Source organism: Ambystoma mexicanum, chromosome 11 (genome assembly GCF_040938575.1).
Source record: "Ambystoma mexicanum isolate Mex_15411 chromosome 11, UKY_AmexF1_1, whole genome shotgun sequence".
NCBI classification, from domain to species: Eukaryota; Metazoa; Chordata; class Amphibia; order Caudata; family Ambystomatidae; genus Ambystoma; species Ambystoma mexicanum.
This window is the reverse complement of record NC_090934.1, coordinates 406,664,446-406,683,852: the sequence shown is the minus strand read 5'-3', so window position 1 is coordinate 406,683,852 and position 19,407 is coordinate 406,664,446. Positions and strand designations below refer to the sequence as shown.

General features: G+C 46.2%; 1 protein-coding gene across 3 annotated transcripts in view; it reads right to left on the bottom strand.

The window, feature by feature from the left end:
• The window catches only part of CKAP5 (cytoskeleton associated protein 5), a 1,593,334-nt gene that overhangs the window by 1,083,572 nt on the left and 490,355 nt on the right, over positions 1-19,407 (bottom strand). For all 3 annotated transcript variants that reach the window (XM_069623197.1, XM_069623199.1, XM_069623198.1), the window contains exon 13: positions 13,601-13,786. In XM_069623197.1, coding sequence (XP_069479298.1) covers positions 13,601-13,786 — 186 coding nt within the window. The remainder of the gene's footprint in view (positions 1-13,600; positions 13,787-19,407) is intronic.

The window sequence follows — 19,407 nt, the reverse complement described above, 5'->3', positions numbered from 1 at the left end:
GAAAACTTTGAAGTTAAAATGACCGAGGTTCGAAGCCTGACAGGGAATATTCACAGCATGATCCTCCAAATCAATTTCGCTCAACACGGCGGCGATCCGGGACGTGTGACCTCACACCCCAGTATTTGACTGAGGAACGCCTCAATCATCTTTGTTGTTCGCGACCGCTCTTTGGGGTAATACTCCTGGCCTGGTGCCCCCTCCAAGCTCGAAAGTGACACACAACTCTGCTTCTCATGTGACCGAGGAGAACATGACCAAGGGCGCCAACAAGAAGCAGAGTTCCATCAACATGTATGCGAAAGCTATGCCAAAAATCTAACTAACCCCTACCAGAGCCAGAGGCGCACATGTCAGGCTCTTCTGAAACCACTGAATCACAAATGATGGAATACATGCGTGGGGGGTTCACTGCCCTTCACTCAAAGCTAGACGACATGAGCGGAACCATATGCTTGATCAAAGCACACATAAAAAAAACGGATGCCCAAGTGACAGAAGTGGAGACTAGAGTCAGGACAGCTGAAGATGCGAATGTTGCCATATGAGCTGACAGGGTCACCTTGCCTAGACAAGTCCAGGATAGCAGCACGAACGAGGACCTAGAATCGCGCTGCAGGTGCAATAAAATATGCATCATCGGTGTCCCAGAAGATAACATCGAAGGCCCTATGGAAGACTGTTGAGCGCACTCTGCTTTCCCTGCTAGATTCCCCGAAACTTTCCCCAGTTTGCGATTGAGAGGGCATGCCGATCCTTGACAGCAAAACCCAGGCCTGGTGCTCCTCCACGCCCAATCATTGCGAGAGTGCTCAACTACCGGGACAGGGATGCTCTCCATGCGGCAAGAGCCAAGGGCAACTTCTTCCTGGGTTCCTCCAGAATTCACCTCTATACAGACTTCTCCATGGCCATACAGCAAGAACGGAAAACCTTCCTGGCCACCAAGAAAAGGCTGCAGGACCTGGGAGTGAAGTACTCCATGTTGTACCCAGCAAAACTCAGGATTGAACACTCAAACCGAGTCTTTTTCACCATCCCCGAAGAGGCCTCGAAATGTATTGGATCATCCCGGGAGGATAGCTCAGCGGCAGCGTGCGCGTCTTGGAAGCAAGACGACACGAAGCAGCAACAGGTTCGATCCCCGGGTCCGCGCTTAGAAACCTCCGGGTGTTTAAGCGCGTTATAAATACGTAACTAAGACAAAAAAACACAATTACGCAACTAAGAAAAACAAACAATTCCTGTAACAGCGCCTCGATGCCTGCGGGCTGTGTGAGCGCTTTATAAATGTAAATAAATAAATAAATAAATATTGCTGAAAACTTCCCTTGCAGACTAACACTTGCTACAGACACCCTGGATCTGCTTTTCAAAACTTGTTCAAGAATAGCTGGGGCGGCCGAGATATGGATAGCGGACATCTATAATTCTTGGTCTTATGAGAACAGCCACAATCCAGATCTTATCCCGCAAGTCCCTTTTGATCCCTCTCTATTGCTTGACCATTGTGCACCACGAAGTACCTAGCCAATACCCCACTTCGGAGGTTCTGCCGTTCATGGCCAACGAAGACCCCCGCATGCGATGACGCTGCAGTTTGTGGTTCGATTAATGGGTTTGTGGGTTATCACCTTTCAGGTTGGGGGAGGGATGGGAATGGTTTAAAGTTGTTAAAATGCTTGGCACGCATCTGGGACGACGAGCCCCAAATCCTTCCGTACAGGTCCTATCAGGCAGTGGAATTGGGGAACCTGGTTTGGCCCCCATAGTTCACACTCCGGCCTGCTCACTGTTATTGACTCTCCGCTCCAATGGCAGATGACAGTATAATAAGTAGGAGTTGGAATGTCAGGGGACTGGGTAACCACGCTGTTAGGCAGAAACCTGTGCAGTTCCCTTGGGGACCACTGCAAAAGATTTAGGACTACAGGTGTTGGCAGTAAACCCACTTGGTAGCAGTCTGTACCACCCAGATTTACCTGATAGCTGTGGCTGAGCAGTCAGACTTCCCTCAAGAAGAGTTCGGCAGTATGTAAAGTATACACAATAGGCACTCAGATACAATAGCACAAGCAAACACAGACCAGAGATTTGGTATCAAGGTATATAATTATTTATTTAAAAACACACTTATTGAAACACTCCAGCACTAATATTGTAAATCACTCTAAACACAGTTACTATTATTATATATACATCCCTTATTCCTTATCAGACAAGTCTTAGTTAACACCACTTATTTCCAGACAGAGGTGAGCGCTTAACTATAGATGGCACTCCAATAAGTTAACGAAAAAGGGAGGGAAAAAGGCAGAATGTAGGAAAATACACCACACTACTACTTAGGAACTCTTAAGCAAGGCAGGAAAATCAAAAGTTACTTGTGAGCCAAAGTCCATAGGCCGGGCCCACTCTTGGAGAGAGCAGGGCACAAATGTACCCAAGATCACACAATGACAACAGGCTTAAAAAGTCTTGCAGGGAGTTCAGAGAGGCTCAGAAAAGTGTAGCCAGGGTGTCCCAGGCGAACCCAGGTAAGAAAGCCGGGGGCTAAATCTACCCCGTACAGTTGGTTACAAGGGAAGCCTGGCGGAACACGGTACCTTAGGTGGAAAGGATCCTCCAGCGGGGGCAGTTGTTCCTGGCAGCGGGTGCAAGTCGCGGCTTCGTCCAGAGGAAGGGAAGATCTCGACGTGGAGGAAAGATGAAGGTCGTTGCACTGCCAGGGAAGAAACCAGCCGCAGAGTCTTCCGGTTAAAGGTACTACCCTTTGATTCGTGGTAGTGGTAAAACGTGGTATCCCGGTTGCTGGGGTGCTTGGCACAGGCAAGGCGGCCACGAGTTGTTTCCAGGAATCGAAAAAGGAAGCAGACTGGTTATCCCCACCAGTCGAAGGAAGAAGACTCTCCGGCTGGAGATCTTCTCTGTCGTTGGGAAAAGTGGTGAGACGGTTCAGCAGGGCTCCACCGGTGGTGTCGTCGTAGAAGGTCGGCTCAGCTTCTCCCTCGTCGGATTCTTAGGTCCTGTGGCGACTTCTGAAGTTCCAATCCGCAAAGCCCTGCTTTTATGCAGAAAACCTCCATTCACTCAGCCTAGCTGTCACTCAAACATGCTAAGTGGTGAGCCGGCCGGCTCACCACTTGGGCCAATCAGGACGGAGTGTGACTTGAGTTGCCTAGGCAACTAAGTCCAGGTTGCCTAAACCCCCTCCCACACCCCCTGTGGTACCTAGACAGAGTGGCACCACATTTGGAGGCTTCTGTGGAGAAGCCCGCCAAAAAGTGGAACAAAGGGCTCGACTTCGGTTGGAGTCACAGAAGAGAACACAAACGCCATTTTAGAACCGAGTCTTGGTAAAAAAATACCAACCGGAGAATTAATATTAATTAAATAAACCGGCGGTATGTTCGAGGCTATAGGAATTAAATAATTAAAGTTGGTAGCCTCGAACAATGGGAAAATCCCATAGGAATATATTTGCGGTCGAATATAAAAAGTAGTATCCACTGCCACCAGCCAAAACTCGATAAGGGGGGACGGAGACGTGCCCCCTCGACTAACGGACCCCGGGGCATTCAAATTGCCCCGGCCAGTACGTCCACAATATGATGGTTTGTACTGGTTCTGTTCAGAATTTGAGACTAGTAAAGTCAATGGTGACTTTACATGCCCTGGGAGACAGTAGTCAGTCCCAGGGTATGGAGTCTATACTGGGGGGTCACTATGACACCCCTGTGTTACTGCACTGAGGTTGCTGTGTAACATCACAAAAACATATTAAGCCCTATGGAGGATAAAAACCCATAGCCCATTAAACACATCTAGAGTCAAAGAAACACACTCAAATCATGCCCGAGAGTGAGGGTAAAAGTCTCACTCTTGGCAGGAGAAAAAAAATAAACCCCAAAAATCCAGCAAAGCTGCTGGGGGACTCACTAGGTTAGGAAATTCAGCCTAAACAGAGAATTCTCCCTAACACGCCAAAATGCGCAAAATGCAGATATGCATATATACACATATACAAATAACGCCACAGGGTTACATTGCTTTTTCTACAAGAAACGCATGCTCTTTTCAGCGGTTGCTTGCGAGGTCATGGGGTCCCCAATGCGAGTGAGTCATGATTCTGATCCATGAAAGTCTCAAGTTCCAACATGAAGTGATTCATGTGGATCCCCTTGGACGTTACGTATTATTTGGGGCCTTACTAGGTAGAGAAGTGGTATTTCTGAACATATATGGGCCTAACATTGACGATCCTGACTTTTATACACCTCTCCTCACTCCTATCTGGATTCCTTCTTATCCCGATCCTCTGGGGCAGAGATTTACACCATCTTACACATTAACCTCGACAGATCGGGCTCCAGGCCTAGTCAACTTTCCAAGGCAGCCAGAACCATCATAGAAATGCAGACCCAGTTCAAAGTATCTGATGCATGGCGAATAATTCACCCTGACGCTCCAACATTCTCCTTTTATTCCTCAGTACACAACTCCCACTCACGGATAGACAGATGGCTTGTTTCGGCTACACTTGTCGGTACCATCACGCAAATGGCTATCCTTCCCAGAACATTCTCAGACCCCTCCCGGGGAAAGACTCCCTGAGGTGGTCTGCCAAAGAACTGAGGGTTCCCTCGTGGAGATTGAAACCGCACTCTCTATTAGATATTGCCTTTGAATCTGAACTGGCAACCAGCATCAACTACTTTACACTAAACACTGGCTCCGTTAAATCACAAGCCACCCTCTGGGAAACATTCAAGGTCTACATTAGGGGCATTGCATTTCCAAGGAAGCCGGGATTCTTAAAACAATCCAGGGAAACATTGCTAAGAGCGAAGCTCGGCTAGCCCTCCTCGAGACCCAGTATGCTTCCTCTCAATAGTTTGCCACCCTTACCGATATTGGCATAGAATTAGACGTGTTTTGCTCTCATCCGGAGCGGGAACGGAAGTTCCTTGACAAGCCCAAGTCAGCTCATAGATAAGGGGAGCGCCCAGATCGCATCCTGGCTAGATTGATTAGACTTGAGAATGGTACAACACATATGCCGGCTACAAGGAAGGCAGATGGCTCTCTGGCTCGGTCATCACAGGATATTAATATTGAATTTCACTCTATGAAACCCTGTATTCCAACGTAGATACAGCCTCAACTGCCGATGTGGAAGCATTCTTAGATAGTTTACTGCTTTCTATCCTTTGCTCAGACTAGATACGCCCTGGACATCCCTGTCACTCCCGAAGAAATATCCAGGGCTATAGACTTGCTGGCTTCCGGGAAGGCCCCTGGATCCGATGGACTCCATGGTGAATTTTATAAACAATACAAGTCCCGCCTAGTTCCACAATTGTTTACCCTATGGTAAGAGTCTTACGTTGCGGGCGTTCACCCCCTGCCCCCCGATCTTCGGGAGGCAATAATTTCGGTATTACTCAAACCAGGCAAACCTTCCAAACAATGTGGCGCTTACCGCCCCCTTTCTCTTATTAATTGCAATGTCAAAATGTACTCTAAAGTGCTGGCCCCGAGGTTAGCGCTTTATAAGTCACATTCATCCTGACCAGTCAGGTTTTATCCCAGGAAGCACCACCTCGTTTAACCTACACCGTTTATTCAACATACTTGCCAGAGTCGACCCGGGTGTATAGGCAGTTGCTGCTACCCTTGACATGCAAAAAGCTTTCGACTGTTCCCTGGCGGTACCTGTGGCAAGTCCTGCAGAAATGCAACTTTGGTACCCGTTTCAGATCCTGGGTTAAACTTCTGTATTCTTCCCCGTTGCAAGGGTTCACACCAAAGACTGGGGCTCACCCTAATCTTCAATAGCTTCACACTGGTTTGTACCCAAGGGCCCTCCTATCCACGTCAAACTGGAACGCCTAGCTACTGATGGTCAAGAAATCCGATCTTTAGTTCGCCCCGCCCACTCCATCATGATCCTAGACTCTCCACGGCAATGGCCCTGAACAAGCTATGGAAACAGGCCGGCACCCCGTGCCACTTTCATGGTGACCTCCCCCACCCCACCGCCCCCCCCCCCCCCCAACTTTGGAATTTTTTCCAGGAATGCCCATGCATAGACACCACAACAATAAGTCTCAGGTCGGATGCAGGTTTCGACTGCCAGAGATGTCTGATCAGGGAAACTTTATTGAATGCCCCGACTTGCCAGAATCCCTGTGAGGCAGGCTCTCACGCTGGCTTCAATATGCAGGCCTACGCCACTCCTTCAAGAAGAGGTTCCCAGACTTCCCCCCTCAATCCCTCCAGACGACTCGATACCATCAGAAATACTGAATTCCACGACTTAAGTGAAAGGTAACTACATTATACATCATCCTCCAGAGTAGAGTACCCTCCCCATTCGACAAATGCAGGGAATCCTGGGGGAGGGATCTGGGTGTTGAGATCACAGACCAGCATTGAGACCGCATGTGTGCCCTCACCCATGAAATATAATTTAATTCACAATTTAAATTGATCCAATTTAAGGTACTCCAAAGATTTCACTACACCCCAGTCAGACTACATCGAATGTCCAAAGACCATCCACGTACATGCCCCAGATACGGAACAGACGATGCAAACTATAGACATATGATCTGGTCCTGCCCGCGCCTCTCCCTGTTTTGGGAGGAGGTATGCACCACAATATTTGAAAAGTTGGACTGCCCCGTCGCCCCATCTCCATCGACATGCTTTTTTCACAAGCTCCCTCAGCTCGGACATGACGCTAGGAAGTTGGCTGGGCTATGTCTGCTACTGGCGACCCGCTGGATCCTACTACTTTGGCTCCGTCCTGGGGCCCCCCCACACACACACAATGGCTTCGGGCCGTCACCTAAGCCTCCGATACAGAGGAATGTTGGTCACTCCTACGACCAATAGTGGCTAGACCCAGAAACATCTGGATCCTGTTACGTTACCTCTTCTCTGTCCTCAGATACTGATGCCAGCGACCAGATTCTCACTGGTGCCCAATTCCGCCTAACCTGTATGTTTTGACTATCACTATTTCCTGTGCAGTGTTACACTGTACCCTGAAGTGCTGCATTACTGTGTTAAAAGATTTACCTCCGACATACATGCGCGGAAAGTACACTCGCTCTGCTTATATTATGTTCGTTTTCTCTGTTGCAGTGTCAAGCTTGTTAAATAAAGCTTTTTTTTTAAGTCCATAAGTCCAGCAAAAGAGCTGGTGGTCTCGAAGGTTGAAGGGAATTAACACAGAAATTAGAATTCTCCCTAACACTTCCCTTTGACTTGTGGGAGCAGCAAGTCCCATAACAAACTCAGTTTTGAGCCATCTCCCAAAGTCTTGAGTTTCAAGAGCTAAGAAACCCCAATACCAGGAGAACTGCTGCCCATTCCAAGTGCATCGTCAAGGAAAGGACAAACCCGTCCAAATCTTTGCTGAGCCCTGAAGAACACTCCAGAGATCCAATCCAACTCACCTAGACCACCTCTGCAGAGCACGGGACTTCAGGAAGCCAAGACTGACCGGGCGATTAGTGTCCTTTGTTGGTGCTGCAGAAAAGGCGACAAATCCACAGAGTGAAGTGCTAGGCAGAATCCTGTGCAGTGCCCTTAGGGACCACTACACACAATTAAGACTACAAGTGGTAATACAAGTTCACCTTTGGTACACGCCTGTACTACACTGTTAAAGTGGTAGCAGTAGTGGAGCAGCCAGACTCATCTCAAGAGCAAATGAGCAGTAGTAGAGATTACACAAAGGACCACAATTACTGTGACTCAAGCAAACACTGACTCAAGGTTTCAGGTAAAAAATATAAGTACATTTATTTTAAAATGTCTGTTCGCAAAACACTTTACTTCTATAAATTTAAAACCACACGTAAAATACACTACACACAATCGCAGTAGGAAAATTAGGCTAGGTACCACTGCCACCAGCCAAGTCTTAATGTTAAGGGAGCGAAACAAGGCTCCAAGAGGTACAGATAAAAAGGGCTAAGAATTAACCCTTTCCAATACTCCATGTAAGATGGGGTGTACTGGATCTGTGGTTAAATGACTATAAAGTTAATGGCAAATTTACCCTTTTCTGGATGAAGTCAGCCCCAGAAATGGAGTTGGTGAGAAGTCTAAAAGACACCCGTGTCACTGCACTGAAAGTGCTGTGTAACACAAGAGTGGGGCTACTGAAGTGGTGTACTCCGGAGTCCACAATCACAAAAACAGATGAAAAACACATGGCAAAACATAGGTAAGAGTGGGGGAAAAGCTCACTCTTACCAGGTGGAAAAAAATACACTCCAGAAATCCAGAAAGGCAGCTGAGGGATTCACTAGGTAAGGGAATGAGAATTCTCCCTAACAATGGCTAATTTCCCTTACCTAGTGAGTTTACCTACCGCGGTTATATTACATAACGTGGTAACGTTTTAGGCTATTTTAGTAGCCTCGAACTTTAAACCCGCTTGCCCAAATAATTTTTATTTCGGCGCCGGTTGGGTTTAATCGCCATTTCTTTTTGTTAACATCCTTCTTGGGTCTTTCTTTGCGCAGCAAAACCAAGTTTGCCTCCTTGGTTCGCCGACCTTTGGCGGGCTCCTGACCAGAAGCCCTCCTTTGGGGTCTGGGTGTCTAGGTGGGCTGAATGTGAGGGAGGGGCGTAGTCACCCCCTGCACAGGGTCTCCTTAGAGACCCAAGTCACACTGTGTTGATTGGCTGAGGTGGTTGTCCGGGCTGGACATCCCCCCCTGCTGAGTGAGTGACAGCCAGGCTGTGTGAATGGGGGATTTTAGCATAAAAGGCAGGGCTCTTGGGCTAGAAGTCAGTCGCCACTAGGCCTGCAAAGAACCGCAGAGAAGACCATGGCTGCTGCAATCCCGAGTCCCGGTGAAGCCCTGCTGCAGTCCTGACCGATCTACCCTTCAAAGACAAGAGAAGATCCAGTCCGGAGTCTTCTCCCCTTGAGTCTGGTGGGGATCAACCAGCTCACCCTTTCTTCAGTCAGAGAATCCTCTCCTGGGTCGAAATCACTTCTGTGCTGTAGTGGTCCGGATAGCCATCAGAAGAGCCCTCTGATTTAAAGGAGTGCACCTTTTATTCATTGTTGTCTTTTTCGCTGCTGCTGGCCTCATCCCTGGGTAGTGCAGATCGCTCCAGAGGTCGTCGTCCTTGTCCCAACGACTGAAGCCACAGGAACCGTGAGTCTGCAGGAACTACCAGGAACAACTGACGTGGCATCAGCTTTTCTCAAATTGAATAAGGTACTGTGTACAATTGGTCATTCTCTCCGTCTGACGAGCCGGAATCTGGGTGAACCCTTTTCCTCCACAAAGATTTGTGCTTTCTTCCCTCCTTCTTATAACTTTTCCTTCCATTGGACAATCTTTACGAACTCTTGGCATCTCGAATCTCAAATTGTTCAACGTGTGATCCACGGCAACTGAGCATCTGCTCCATCGACCCTGGCGCAGGCCTATTGACTTTAATCTGCATCTTTGAATAAGTCCTCGAGTCTCCTTGCCTTGAAAAAGTATTGCCTGATTTTTATTCACTTTTCCCTTGTTTGAAATTCTAAAGTACGAAGTGTTTTAAATTTGTGAGCATTTCTATCCGCGGGAACGCATTAGCATCACAACACCGGTCTGAAAAATCCTAATGTACTTACCTTGAATTTGCTTTAAGAAGTGGAATTGGTTGTGTGTAGTGTATTTTACGTGTGGTATCGAATTTATAGAAGTGAAGTGTTTTATAACAGATTGTTTAAAATAAATGTACTTGTTTTTTTACCTGAAACCTTGAGTCAGTGTTTGCTTGAGACACAGTAATTGTGGTCCCCTTTGTGTAATCTCTTTTACTGCTCATTTACTCTTCAGATACATCTGGCTGCTCCGCTACTGCTACCACTTTAACAGGGTAGTGCAGGATTGTACCAAAGGTGAACTTGCATTACCACTTGTAGTCTTAATTGTGTGTAGTGGTCCCCAAGGGCACTGCACAGGATTCTGCCTAACAGCCATAGAATGAGAATTCACCTTAACACGAACCAAGAAGCTGCTGAAAGCCGTGCCAGAGGTCCTCCCTTGAGACTGCTGCTGAGAGAGCCTGTCCATTGTCCTGCCTTCGTAATCGGAGCAAGGAATCCGGAGGTCTGGTCCAGCGCAGCCCCTTCAAATAATCCAGCCAGGACATCTTCAATCCTAAAGTACTGTGGGGAAAAATGTATTAGCTTGATCCGTGAAGTATCCGTGAAATCACTTCAGAGTGTTGGAGAGCACCCAGAGGAGTCAGGCGTAACTCCCTTTTGCTTAGGACCCAAGTTGCTGCTTGTGTCCCTTCTTAGAGTCCTTAATAGGGTCTCCATTATTAGTTTGAAAAGATTACAGACTTGAAGAAATCCACAGAAACTCGTCATATTCTGTTGCTTGTCAACACTTTTAGCACTCTTCGAACTGCCTTTAGCTAGGGATGTGTTTTTGGACTAAAGACTTGCTGTGCGAAGAAACCCTCTCTAGAACCTTGAACAAGACTAGTGTTACTCTAACGCTTTTCCTTCCTTTAGGTTACTTTCTTTAATGGGTTTGCAAAGTAAATGTCTTCCCGTAAATCTGCTAAGAACCGCATGTCCAATAATTATCAATAATACGATAGCAAGATAGTCTATTCCCTTTCTAACGTTGCAACAAATGTCACCACGAACACACAAGAGATGGTGTCCTTTGAAGTATATTCTAAAGTATTCCGAAGTGTTCTAGTGTAATAGTATGAGGTATTTTAAGTGATTCTGGTGTAAAAATAAATATATAATTTTTATATAAATTATAAGTGAAAATGCTTCTTTGATGACCATGTCTAACTGGGTTCAGTGTACTTGAATGTACTAAATGTGCCTGACTGTTCTGCCACTATACCAACGTCCTGAGTTAGGAGTTGGTGATCTACATATCAGTTATCAGTAGTACTTTAGGAAAACTACCCTAGCAATCATCCACCGGGCGTTTCAGTGAGTGATGCCCAGGAGTTGCGGGTTTGAGGATTTGGTTGGTCCGGTGCAGTCAGAAGATGAAACCTTTGGCAAACAAATACAAGAAGCACTGATGCAGGGCTCCTTAGGACACTTCAAAAGGTTGGAGAAAGGAGAGTTCCAGCAATGGTCTCCGGACACAGGGGTCCCTTCACATCGTCACAGAAGTTGCCCCATGATAGGATCACTTGATGCTGTGATGCTGAAATTCAGGGAGAAGACGACTTGTGTAAAAAGATGGCGACAACTGAATTTCCAAGCTTTAACAGCAATGCTTCTGGCAAGGTAGCCGATGAGAGAGCTGGCCTGTTCAGGAATACTTTCAAAGGCTCAGGAGGGCAGGTTACTCCAGAAGGCGTTAAAACTAGACAGCCCCACTAGTACCAAGCGGCAAAGCACACCTCTGAATTCGGAGATCAGGTAGTTACACAGGGCTTTACCAGGCCGAATGAAGGAAAGGATGCTGAGCCACTCCAGGAGTCTTCTTAGGACCTTCAGCAGGCTATGCTTTGAAGGATTCTTGGCTCCAACGATAATCTAAAGCAATGGCTGCAGAGGTCCTCTTTCACAAAATATATGAGCTGGAAGAAACTCCAAGCCCATCAATGGTAAGGATCGGCACCATTTTAACATCTAGTAGTTGTCCAATCGAGGACAACTACTGGTTTCACATTTGATCACACATGGTGTTTCTGGCACCACAGATGTGCAGTCTGAATACACAGCCCCACCCCCTTCATGGGCCACAGAAAGGAATAAAAAGCCCACAAAAGCAGCAGCGTTCCAGGGCATCTGCATGACCTTATATTTGATGTCCTGAGAGCAAGGCACAAAGAAGGCCAAACAATATTGAAAGAATACACGAAAATCTCATCACGTGGACATTTTAGGACACTAGCCACATTTAGTAGTCTTGCACGGTAAACCCAAATGTGCACACTAGGAATAAATTGGTGGAAGCAATGTATCATTTTTGTCATTAGGCACATATAAAAGTAATCAAAACTCCCAAGTTTAAAATACATGGGTGATACAAAAGTGTACTCCTTGCACTGCATTGTAAGATGCAGTGTGCAAGGTTAAAAAGTTACTAAGTGTAAAAAGTATAAAGGGAACCAGTTTCCCCAGCACCGATATTCTGAAGGAATGGTCAGTTTCTGCATAACAAAATGAGTAAAGGTCCGAGGGGAGGTAAGATGAAGGCTTCTCGACTCTAAAAAGTCAAGACCAGTTCAGAAACAAAAGCAAAAGGTTTGCGAGTCTATACAACAATGGAGGTAAAGTTGCCAAAAGTTAAATGTTTACTAAGATCTGGAAATTACACCTCTCCAAAAAGGCCCTCTACTATGCAGCCGAGCACTTCCCGTTGACCTTCCACGGAACTCGACAGACAAGGTATTGTGGCCACTAATCCGAACCCCATGTGCTTTATTTGAGCGGTGGAGATATCGCGAGGAAGGAGAGCAACGGGCGAGGAAGGAGAGCAACAGGTGTGACAGTTATCTAGCAAAACTACAGTCCCTGATGAAAGGTTCAGGGAACAGCAAACGCAGGAGAATATCCATTTGGATGAGTAATCTGTGGTAAAATGGTATCCATTTGTAAAGATGGTGCACGTGAGTGCACAGAAATACCTTTAGATGAGTAGAGCAAGGTTCACCATCACCAACTTGTCATAGGGACATTAAAAATGGCTAACAAATGTTTCAGTAAACAAAAAGGAATAGCAAGTTCCACTGAAGCACATTGCAATAAGGTTGTGTGTGCTACAATAAAAACAGGAATCAAAAAGGGACACAGTGCCATGCTTTCAGATTATCGTTATTGTCTCATTATTTAGACATAAGGGCTGTCGAGTGCTCCTGAAAAAAATATGGACAAGTTGAGGGAAGCAAAAGGATTTACTTACCCCCCACGAGTCAAGTTAGGTTGCAAGGCATCACACAATAGCTGAGGGAGCCATTAATGTAAATGGAAGGAAAAGTACAAAAGAGAAATTGCTCACCTGCAACCTTGCAATCCCTTTATCACTGTTCAGAAAGAAAAATAAGGGCATTACCTTACAGAAAACAAACTGTTTCAGGGATACCTTAACTGTACTCTTCCCCCCCACCCCACCCCTCAACCCCCTGTCCAAGAGTTTTTTTGCTTTGCAATAGTTACCACTAAGAATGGGATCGACAGAGGGGCTAAATACGTGTTGCCTACTAAAGGATAGGTCTCCCATAGTTTCACCACAATAATAAGTAACTTCACAACAAAGCAAATGCATTGGGAGGATATTCGTACACATATTCAAGGTTTTCTTAAAACAGAGGATTTTGCAGTGCAAAAACGTAAAGGATGTCCGACAGGGGATAAGAACAGAGAGCCTTGACAATGCTCAGAAGGATATACCAGATGTTTGGAGAGAGGATGTGAAAAATCAATGTGGTCAAGGCTAATTAAAAGCACCTTGCATCCGACTTCTAAACATGAATGACTAAAGTATATGTAATTTTTAACTCGCCATACTTCCCGGGATACCGAAAATTACATTCAGTCCATGCCTGTTACTCAAAGTTTAGCAACTATGATAGAATCCATTACCTTCGTTGCAGCCGCCTTCTTCGGCGGACCAACGGCCTTTGCATTTTCTTTACCATCATTGTTCGCACTAGCTGGTGGTGGGGCCTTCCCAGGAGCAGCCACTTTCATATCCTTCTTCTCAGGTGCAGACGAGCCTCCAGACTTCTTACCATATGCCAGCTCTGCCTTATCTGCACACTCTTTAATCTGAAGTATAGGATGAAAAAAAGGAATAGGAGTATTTGGATGGTTTACTTTGAATGATCTTATCACACCAAAACTAGTGCAGCTACCAAAGAACAAATGACAGCTTTGCTAACATCTTTGTTAGATATTGTAATTCCTCCCACAAATTAGACCTCTTGAAATCCCATTTATAATGTAAGATTTTCAGTACCAGCCCCGAGGAAGAGATCCGAGAAGCTACCTTATTTTAGTGAACTGTGAAAACACTTGCGTCTCGCCAAACTAAAAAAAAATGCAGCCGGTAGACTAAATAGGCTTAGAATTCATGTTGTAAGTGGGGGGACGATGAGGTGGAGGGTGTAAGGGTACAATGAGAGTACTCAAATACAAATTAGACAGTTTTGCTGTATTAGACAGCAAATACAAAAATACATAATTTATGAGGACTCCACACAAAGCAATACAAACAACAACTAAGTAGTACAATAAAATCAATACTATAAAACTATAAAGTTAGAGATACCACTAAAGACAGCCCACAGTTAAAGTTGAAAGTATTACAAATATGAAACATGGAAGACTATGTAGAAAAGCTAATGAACAATACACCTAAGCAATGCAAAGCAATTGAAACACTAAGAAAAGCAAAGAAAAGCCATGTAAAAGTAAAAAATGTTGTTCTGCTTTATAAAATAAACAACAAAGATAACACCTGAAAAGTCCTAGCCTGCTAAGTTAAGTAAGCGTAGTGGCCTTAAGAATGAAATCCTAAGAAGATAGCTTTTATGGGTCGACAGGCTTCTTTTAAAGTAGTGGCAAAGCCAACAGAGGGTACAATGTTCCTGGGATGAAAATACACAGGCAAGTTCAAAAGATTGTGGTCCTCTCCCAAACTCACAACACTAGAGGAATGCTGGAGAGTAGGTAGAGCGGGAGAGAGGGTGGGGCAGAGGCAGGTGAATCATTGGCCAGAACTCCACCACTGCCCGAGGAAGGGTGAGTACTTCAAACCCGTACAACCCTATGGCGGGAGGAGCGGATGAAAACTGCTATCAAGCTCATCACTCCCTCCCCCGTTTCCCTATTTCACTAGCAACCACCTGTAGGGTTCAGCGATTCGCTGGGACCACATACTTGGATTAGTTACAGAGCAGGGGTTCACGGGCTGCAGTATTGGGGTTCGGGATCTGGTCACAGGTCCCACAACGAGAGGACAATATTGCAGCAAGTATCAAAAACTAAGACTGCCGTTAGGAAAGATTTCTCTTAACTTCACCTTTCCTCCCATTTTATGGAACCCGCAAACTTGTTGCTTTTATTTTTATACTGGCCTGCTCTTTTTGCAGTACAGTGAAGCCTTAAGCTTCACTGCACTGACCTTTGCTCCTTTGGTCATCAAGTCTTTTAGCCTTCTTCCTGGCCTGAGTGTCCAGGAAAATACTTATGACTTCCAGTGTTCGGGAAAGCAGAAGCTTTTGGCAGGCTACTGGAGGGCTGTGTGGGTTTGCTGGCAGGATGTTGGCTGGGACTGTCTGGTCCCAGTGTGTGAGTGGTATGGGTGAGTGGTCCAGATATATATATTGCTGCAGAGTATTACAGTTTGTTTTTCTAAACTCAAAAATGGGCGTCGACACAGGGCGTGCCAGTAATACTATCCCTAGTGTGATGTCCACTGTACCCATGATCCCTCACACGTGTAGGACCCTCAGATTGTATTTTTTCTAACATGAGGTAGCATGAGGAGTAGCGAGAGTACAGATTATCCAAGCAGATAAGATAGATAAGACTACAAGCATTCATGCGCCTTCTCTCAGAGGGAAGGAAGGGCGGGCGCATGTGAATTTAAGGAGATACAAGCATCAGAAATACGATTACGGTGAGTAATGTATCCCTTCTGAGGCTTGTGGAATCTGCTTAGATCACATGCTGTGCATAGATTAGCGAGCAGTGTTAGAAGGAGGTGGGATGTGCGAAGGGTCATGAGCAAACCGGTGTCTTAGAACCGCTTGTCCCACTCGAGTATCTGTCTTGGAATGAGTGTCAATGCAGTAGTGCTGAGTAAAAGTGTGAATAGAGCTCCAAGTAGCTGCTTTGCAAATGGTGTCAAGGGGTACATTTGCACTGAAAGCCAGAGTGGACCCAGTGCCTCTTGTAGAGTGGGTCAACTTAAGCCTGACTCCTTGGTAATTACAAACACCAGAAAAAGAGCGGGGACACCTCCATCATCATCTGAGGCTCCCCCAGACAAGTAGAGTAAAATAATTTATGGGTTAGGAAGGAAGGTAGCCTCGCCTTCCGCTTACCAGGCAAGGATCGCCAACACCACCACTCTGCTGGCAAGCTATAATTGCCACCAGTGGGAGCAGGTAGCTGCTCTCATTGACTCTGCACCGGAACCACTAAAGGGTCAGTTGACCCAGATAGCGTCGGAGGGTAGAGCCGTGTCTGGTTGCATTCCTAAGACAACCTTTGACGCCGCAGAAAATGCAGGCCAGCTCATAGAGAGCACTGTCATTAAGAGGCACGCTTGGCTAAGACAGTCGGGGTTTAAACTGGAGACCCAGGCAACCCTTATTGACATGCCGGTGGAACCAAATGTCTTGTTTGGAAAAGCGGTAGAGGACGCACTGAAAACTGCCAAAGACTAGTATGATACGCAAAAGTCCCTGGGACAATTGACGAATAAGCCCACTAATCAAAGAGGGAATAGTAATTTTCGTCGCTCACGCAGCCAAAATTCCCCGAGGGGCTCCAATTATGCACAGGGATAGGGTACATCATGGGGTGGCAACCAGCAGACTACCCAAAGTTACGGCAGAGGTAAAGGGAGCCATGGTAGAGGTAAAGGCAGCCCAGGTAGAGGTAGAGGCAGCCCCGGCAGAGGCAGTACGCCTCCCGCAAAACTGACTTTCTGCTCAGGGTCCCTTTCCAAGCATCCCCAGTAGGGGGTGCATTTCCAACTTCACCCAAGCATGGGAAGGGATCACATCGGACAGATGGGTGCTGTCCACAGTGTCCGCAGGATACTCCATCGAACTGCTAGAGCGCCCCCGCAACCAACCTCCGCGTCAACAAATACATTCCCTGGACCACCAGAAGATCCTCCTCGAGGAAATCGTCAATCTTCTCGCAAAGGACGCGATAGAACTCGTCCCGGGCAACCATGTAAACAAGGCCATCTATTCAACTTACTTCCTTGTTGTTAGACATAATCCTGTGCAGTGCCCTTAGGTACCACTACACACAATTAAGACTACAGATGGCAATACAGGTTTTACCTTTGGTACAGGCCTGTACTACTATGTCAGAGTGGGATCAGTGGCAGAGCAGCCAGGCTTATCTCAAGAGTATATGAGCAGTAGCAGAGATTACACAAAGAGGACCACAATTACTGTGACTCAAGCAAACATTGACTCAAGGTTTCAAGTAGAAAAATATAAGTACATTTATTTTTAAACCATTCGTTATAAACACCTATTAAACTTCAATAAAAAAAACACGTTAAATATACTACAACTAACCAATTCACTTTGTACAGTAAGTTTCAAGGTAAGTACCCTGTGTTTGAATGAACCGGTCTTAGGCACAAAACATGTTACCGCGAACACAATTGCGATCACTTTTTAACAGTTCGGTCTACTAAATAAACGTGCATCAGTGACATGAAATGCTACCGGGGCAAAAACACACTTAAAACCTGCGATACCCAGTGGGAGTTGGCGGCAAAAATCACAGGCAATATTTTGGTTAGGCAGACAATCGAGAAACTCAGACAGGAGTTCAAAAGTCAACGGAGCCAGGATCGAAAGACGCTGGGGCATGTTGCCGAAGATCAGACAGAGTTCACGATTCAACGTAGCCAAAAGTACTTCGATATTGTCAATGTTCGGAAGTAAAAGTTTAAGAAGGAGAGAAGACAAGGGCAAGCCTTGGAAATTAAGAAAAAGGGATTCACCCAGTTTCCTCGACAGAACACAGTACCTTGTTCCTATGGTGCAGCTGGTGCCCTGGCAGTTGTTCCTGTTGGTTTCCCGTAGACCTCGATCCCTGGAGCTTCGTTGTGAAGGTGGACATCTGAAGGTGGTCTGCACCACACATGGATGAAGCCGGCAGCAGCTACAAGGAATGAAAGGTGTGCTCCTTAAAAATAGGAGAGGCTCTTCAGGTGGCTATCCGAACCACTACAGCAGAGTGCAGCTATTTCGACCAAGGAAGAGGGTCCTCTCGCAGTGGAAGATGAGCTGGTTATCCCCACCAAGCTCAAGGGAAGACGACTCCGGACTGGATCTTCTCTAAGTCGTTGAAGAGAAGATCGCTCAGGACTGCAGCAGGGCTTCACCGGGACGGGGTAGTTTCAGCAGCCGTTGTTTTCTCAGCTTCTCTTCGGTTCCTTTTAGTTCCAGTGGCGACTCTCTGAGTTCTAGCCCAAGAGACCTGCCTTTTATGCGAAAAACCTCCATTCACACAGCCTGGCTGTCAATCACCCAGCATGGAGGTTTGTCCAGCCCGGACAACTACCGTGGCCAATCATGACAAATTGCGACTTGGGTTTCCTAGGATACCCTGTGCAGGGGGTGACTACACCCCTCCCTCACATTCAGCCCACCTAAACACCCAGGCGCCTTGAGGAGGGCTTCTGAGCAGAAGCCTGCCAAAAGACAGTGAACAAAGAAAGCGAACCTAGTTTGCTGCGCAAAGTAAAACACAAGAAGGACTTTAACAAAAAGAAATGGCGAATAAACCCAACCGAAGTCAAAAGAAAGACGATTTGGTCAAGCGGGTTTATGTTCGAGGCTAATAATAGCCAAGAACAGTACCACGTTTATCTAATATAATCGCAGTAGAAACGTTAGGGTAGATACCACTGCCACCAGCCAAGTCTAAATGTTAAAAGAGCAAAACAATGCTCTAGAAGGTACAGATAAAAAGGGATACAAATTAACCCTTTCCAGTACTCCATGGAAGATGGGGTGTACTGGATCTGTGGTAGATTGACCAAGTAAAGTTAATGGTAACTTTACCCTTTTCTGGGGGACGGTAGTCGCCTCAGAAATGGAGTCGAGGGAAGTCTCAAAGACAAACGTGTGCCACGGCACTGAAGGTGCTGTGTGACAAAAAGAAGGGGGTTACTGAAGTGGTGTACTTCAGAGTCCACAATCACAAAAACAGATAGAAACACATAGCAAAAATCAGGTAAGAGTGGGGGAAAAGCTCTCGCTCTTACCAAGGGGAAAGAAAAACTCCAGAAGTCCAGCAAAGCAGCTGGGGGACTCACTAGGTGAGGGAAATCAGCTATAGATGAGAATTCTCCCTAACACTTGTGCCAAAAAAAGATTTGACAATGTGTCCCATATTAGACTTACGCCCTGCAAACAAGTATGTCAAGCCCCAAAAATTTCGCATGACTACTCGCCAAGAGGTAATCCCCTCCTAAAAACAGGGGATTACATGGCAACATTGGACAGGAAAAATGCCCATTTTCATATTTCCATGTTCCCAGCACACAGAAGATTCTTGCGCTTTAAGGTGGACAGTCAGCACTACCAGTTCAAGGTGCTGCCTCAGCTACTAAGAAGGCAATCTTATAAGTAAGGTGTTTAGAGACTAGCTTTATGCATGGGTTCAAAGGGTGGGGGTGGGGG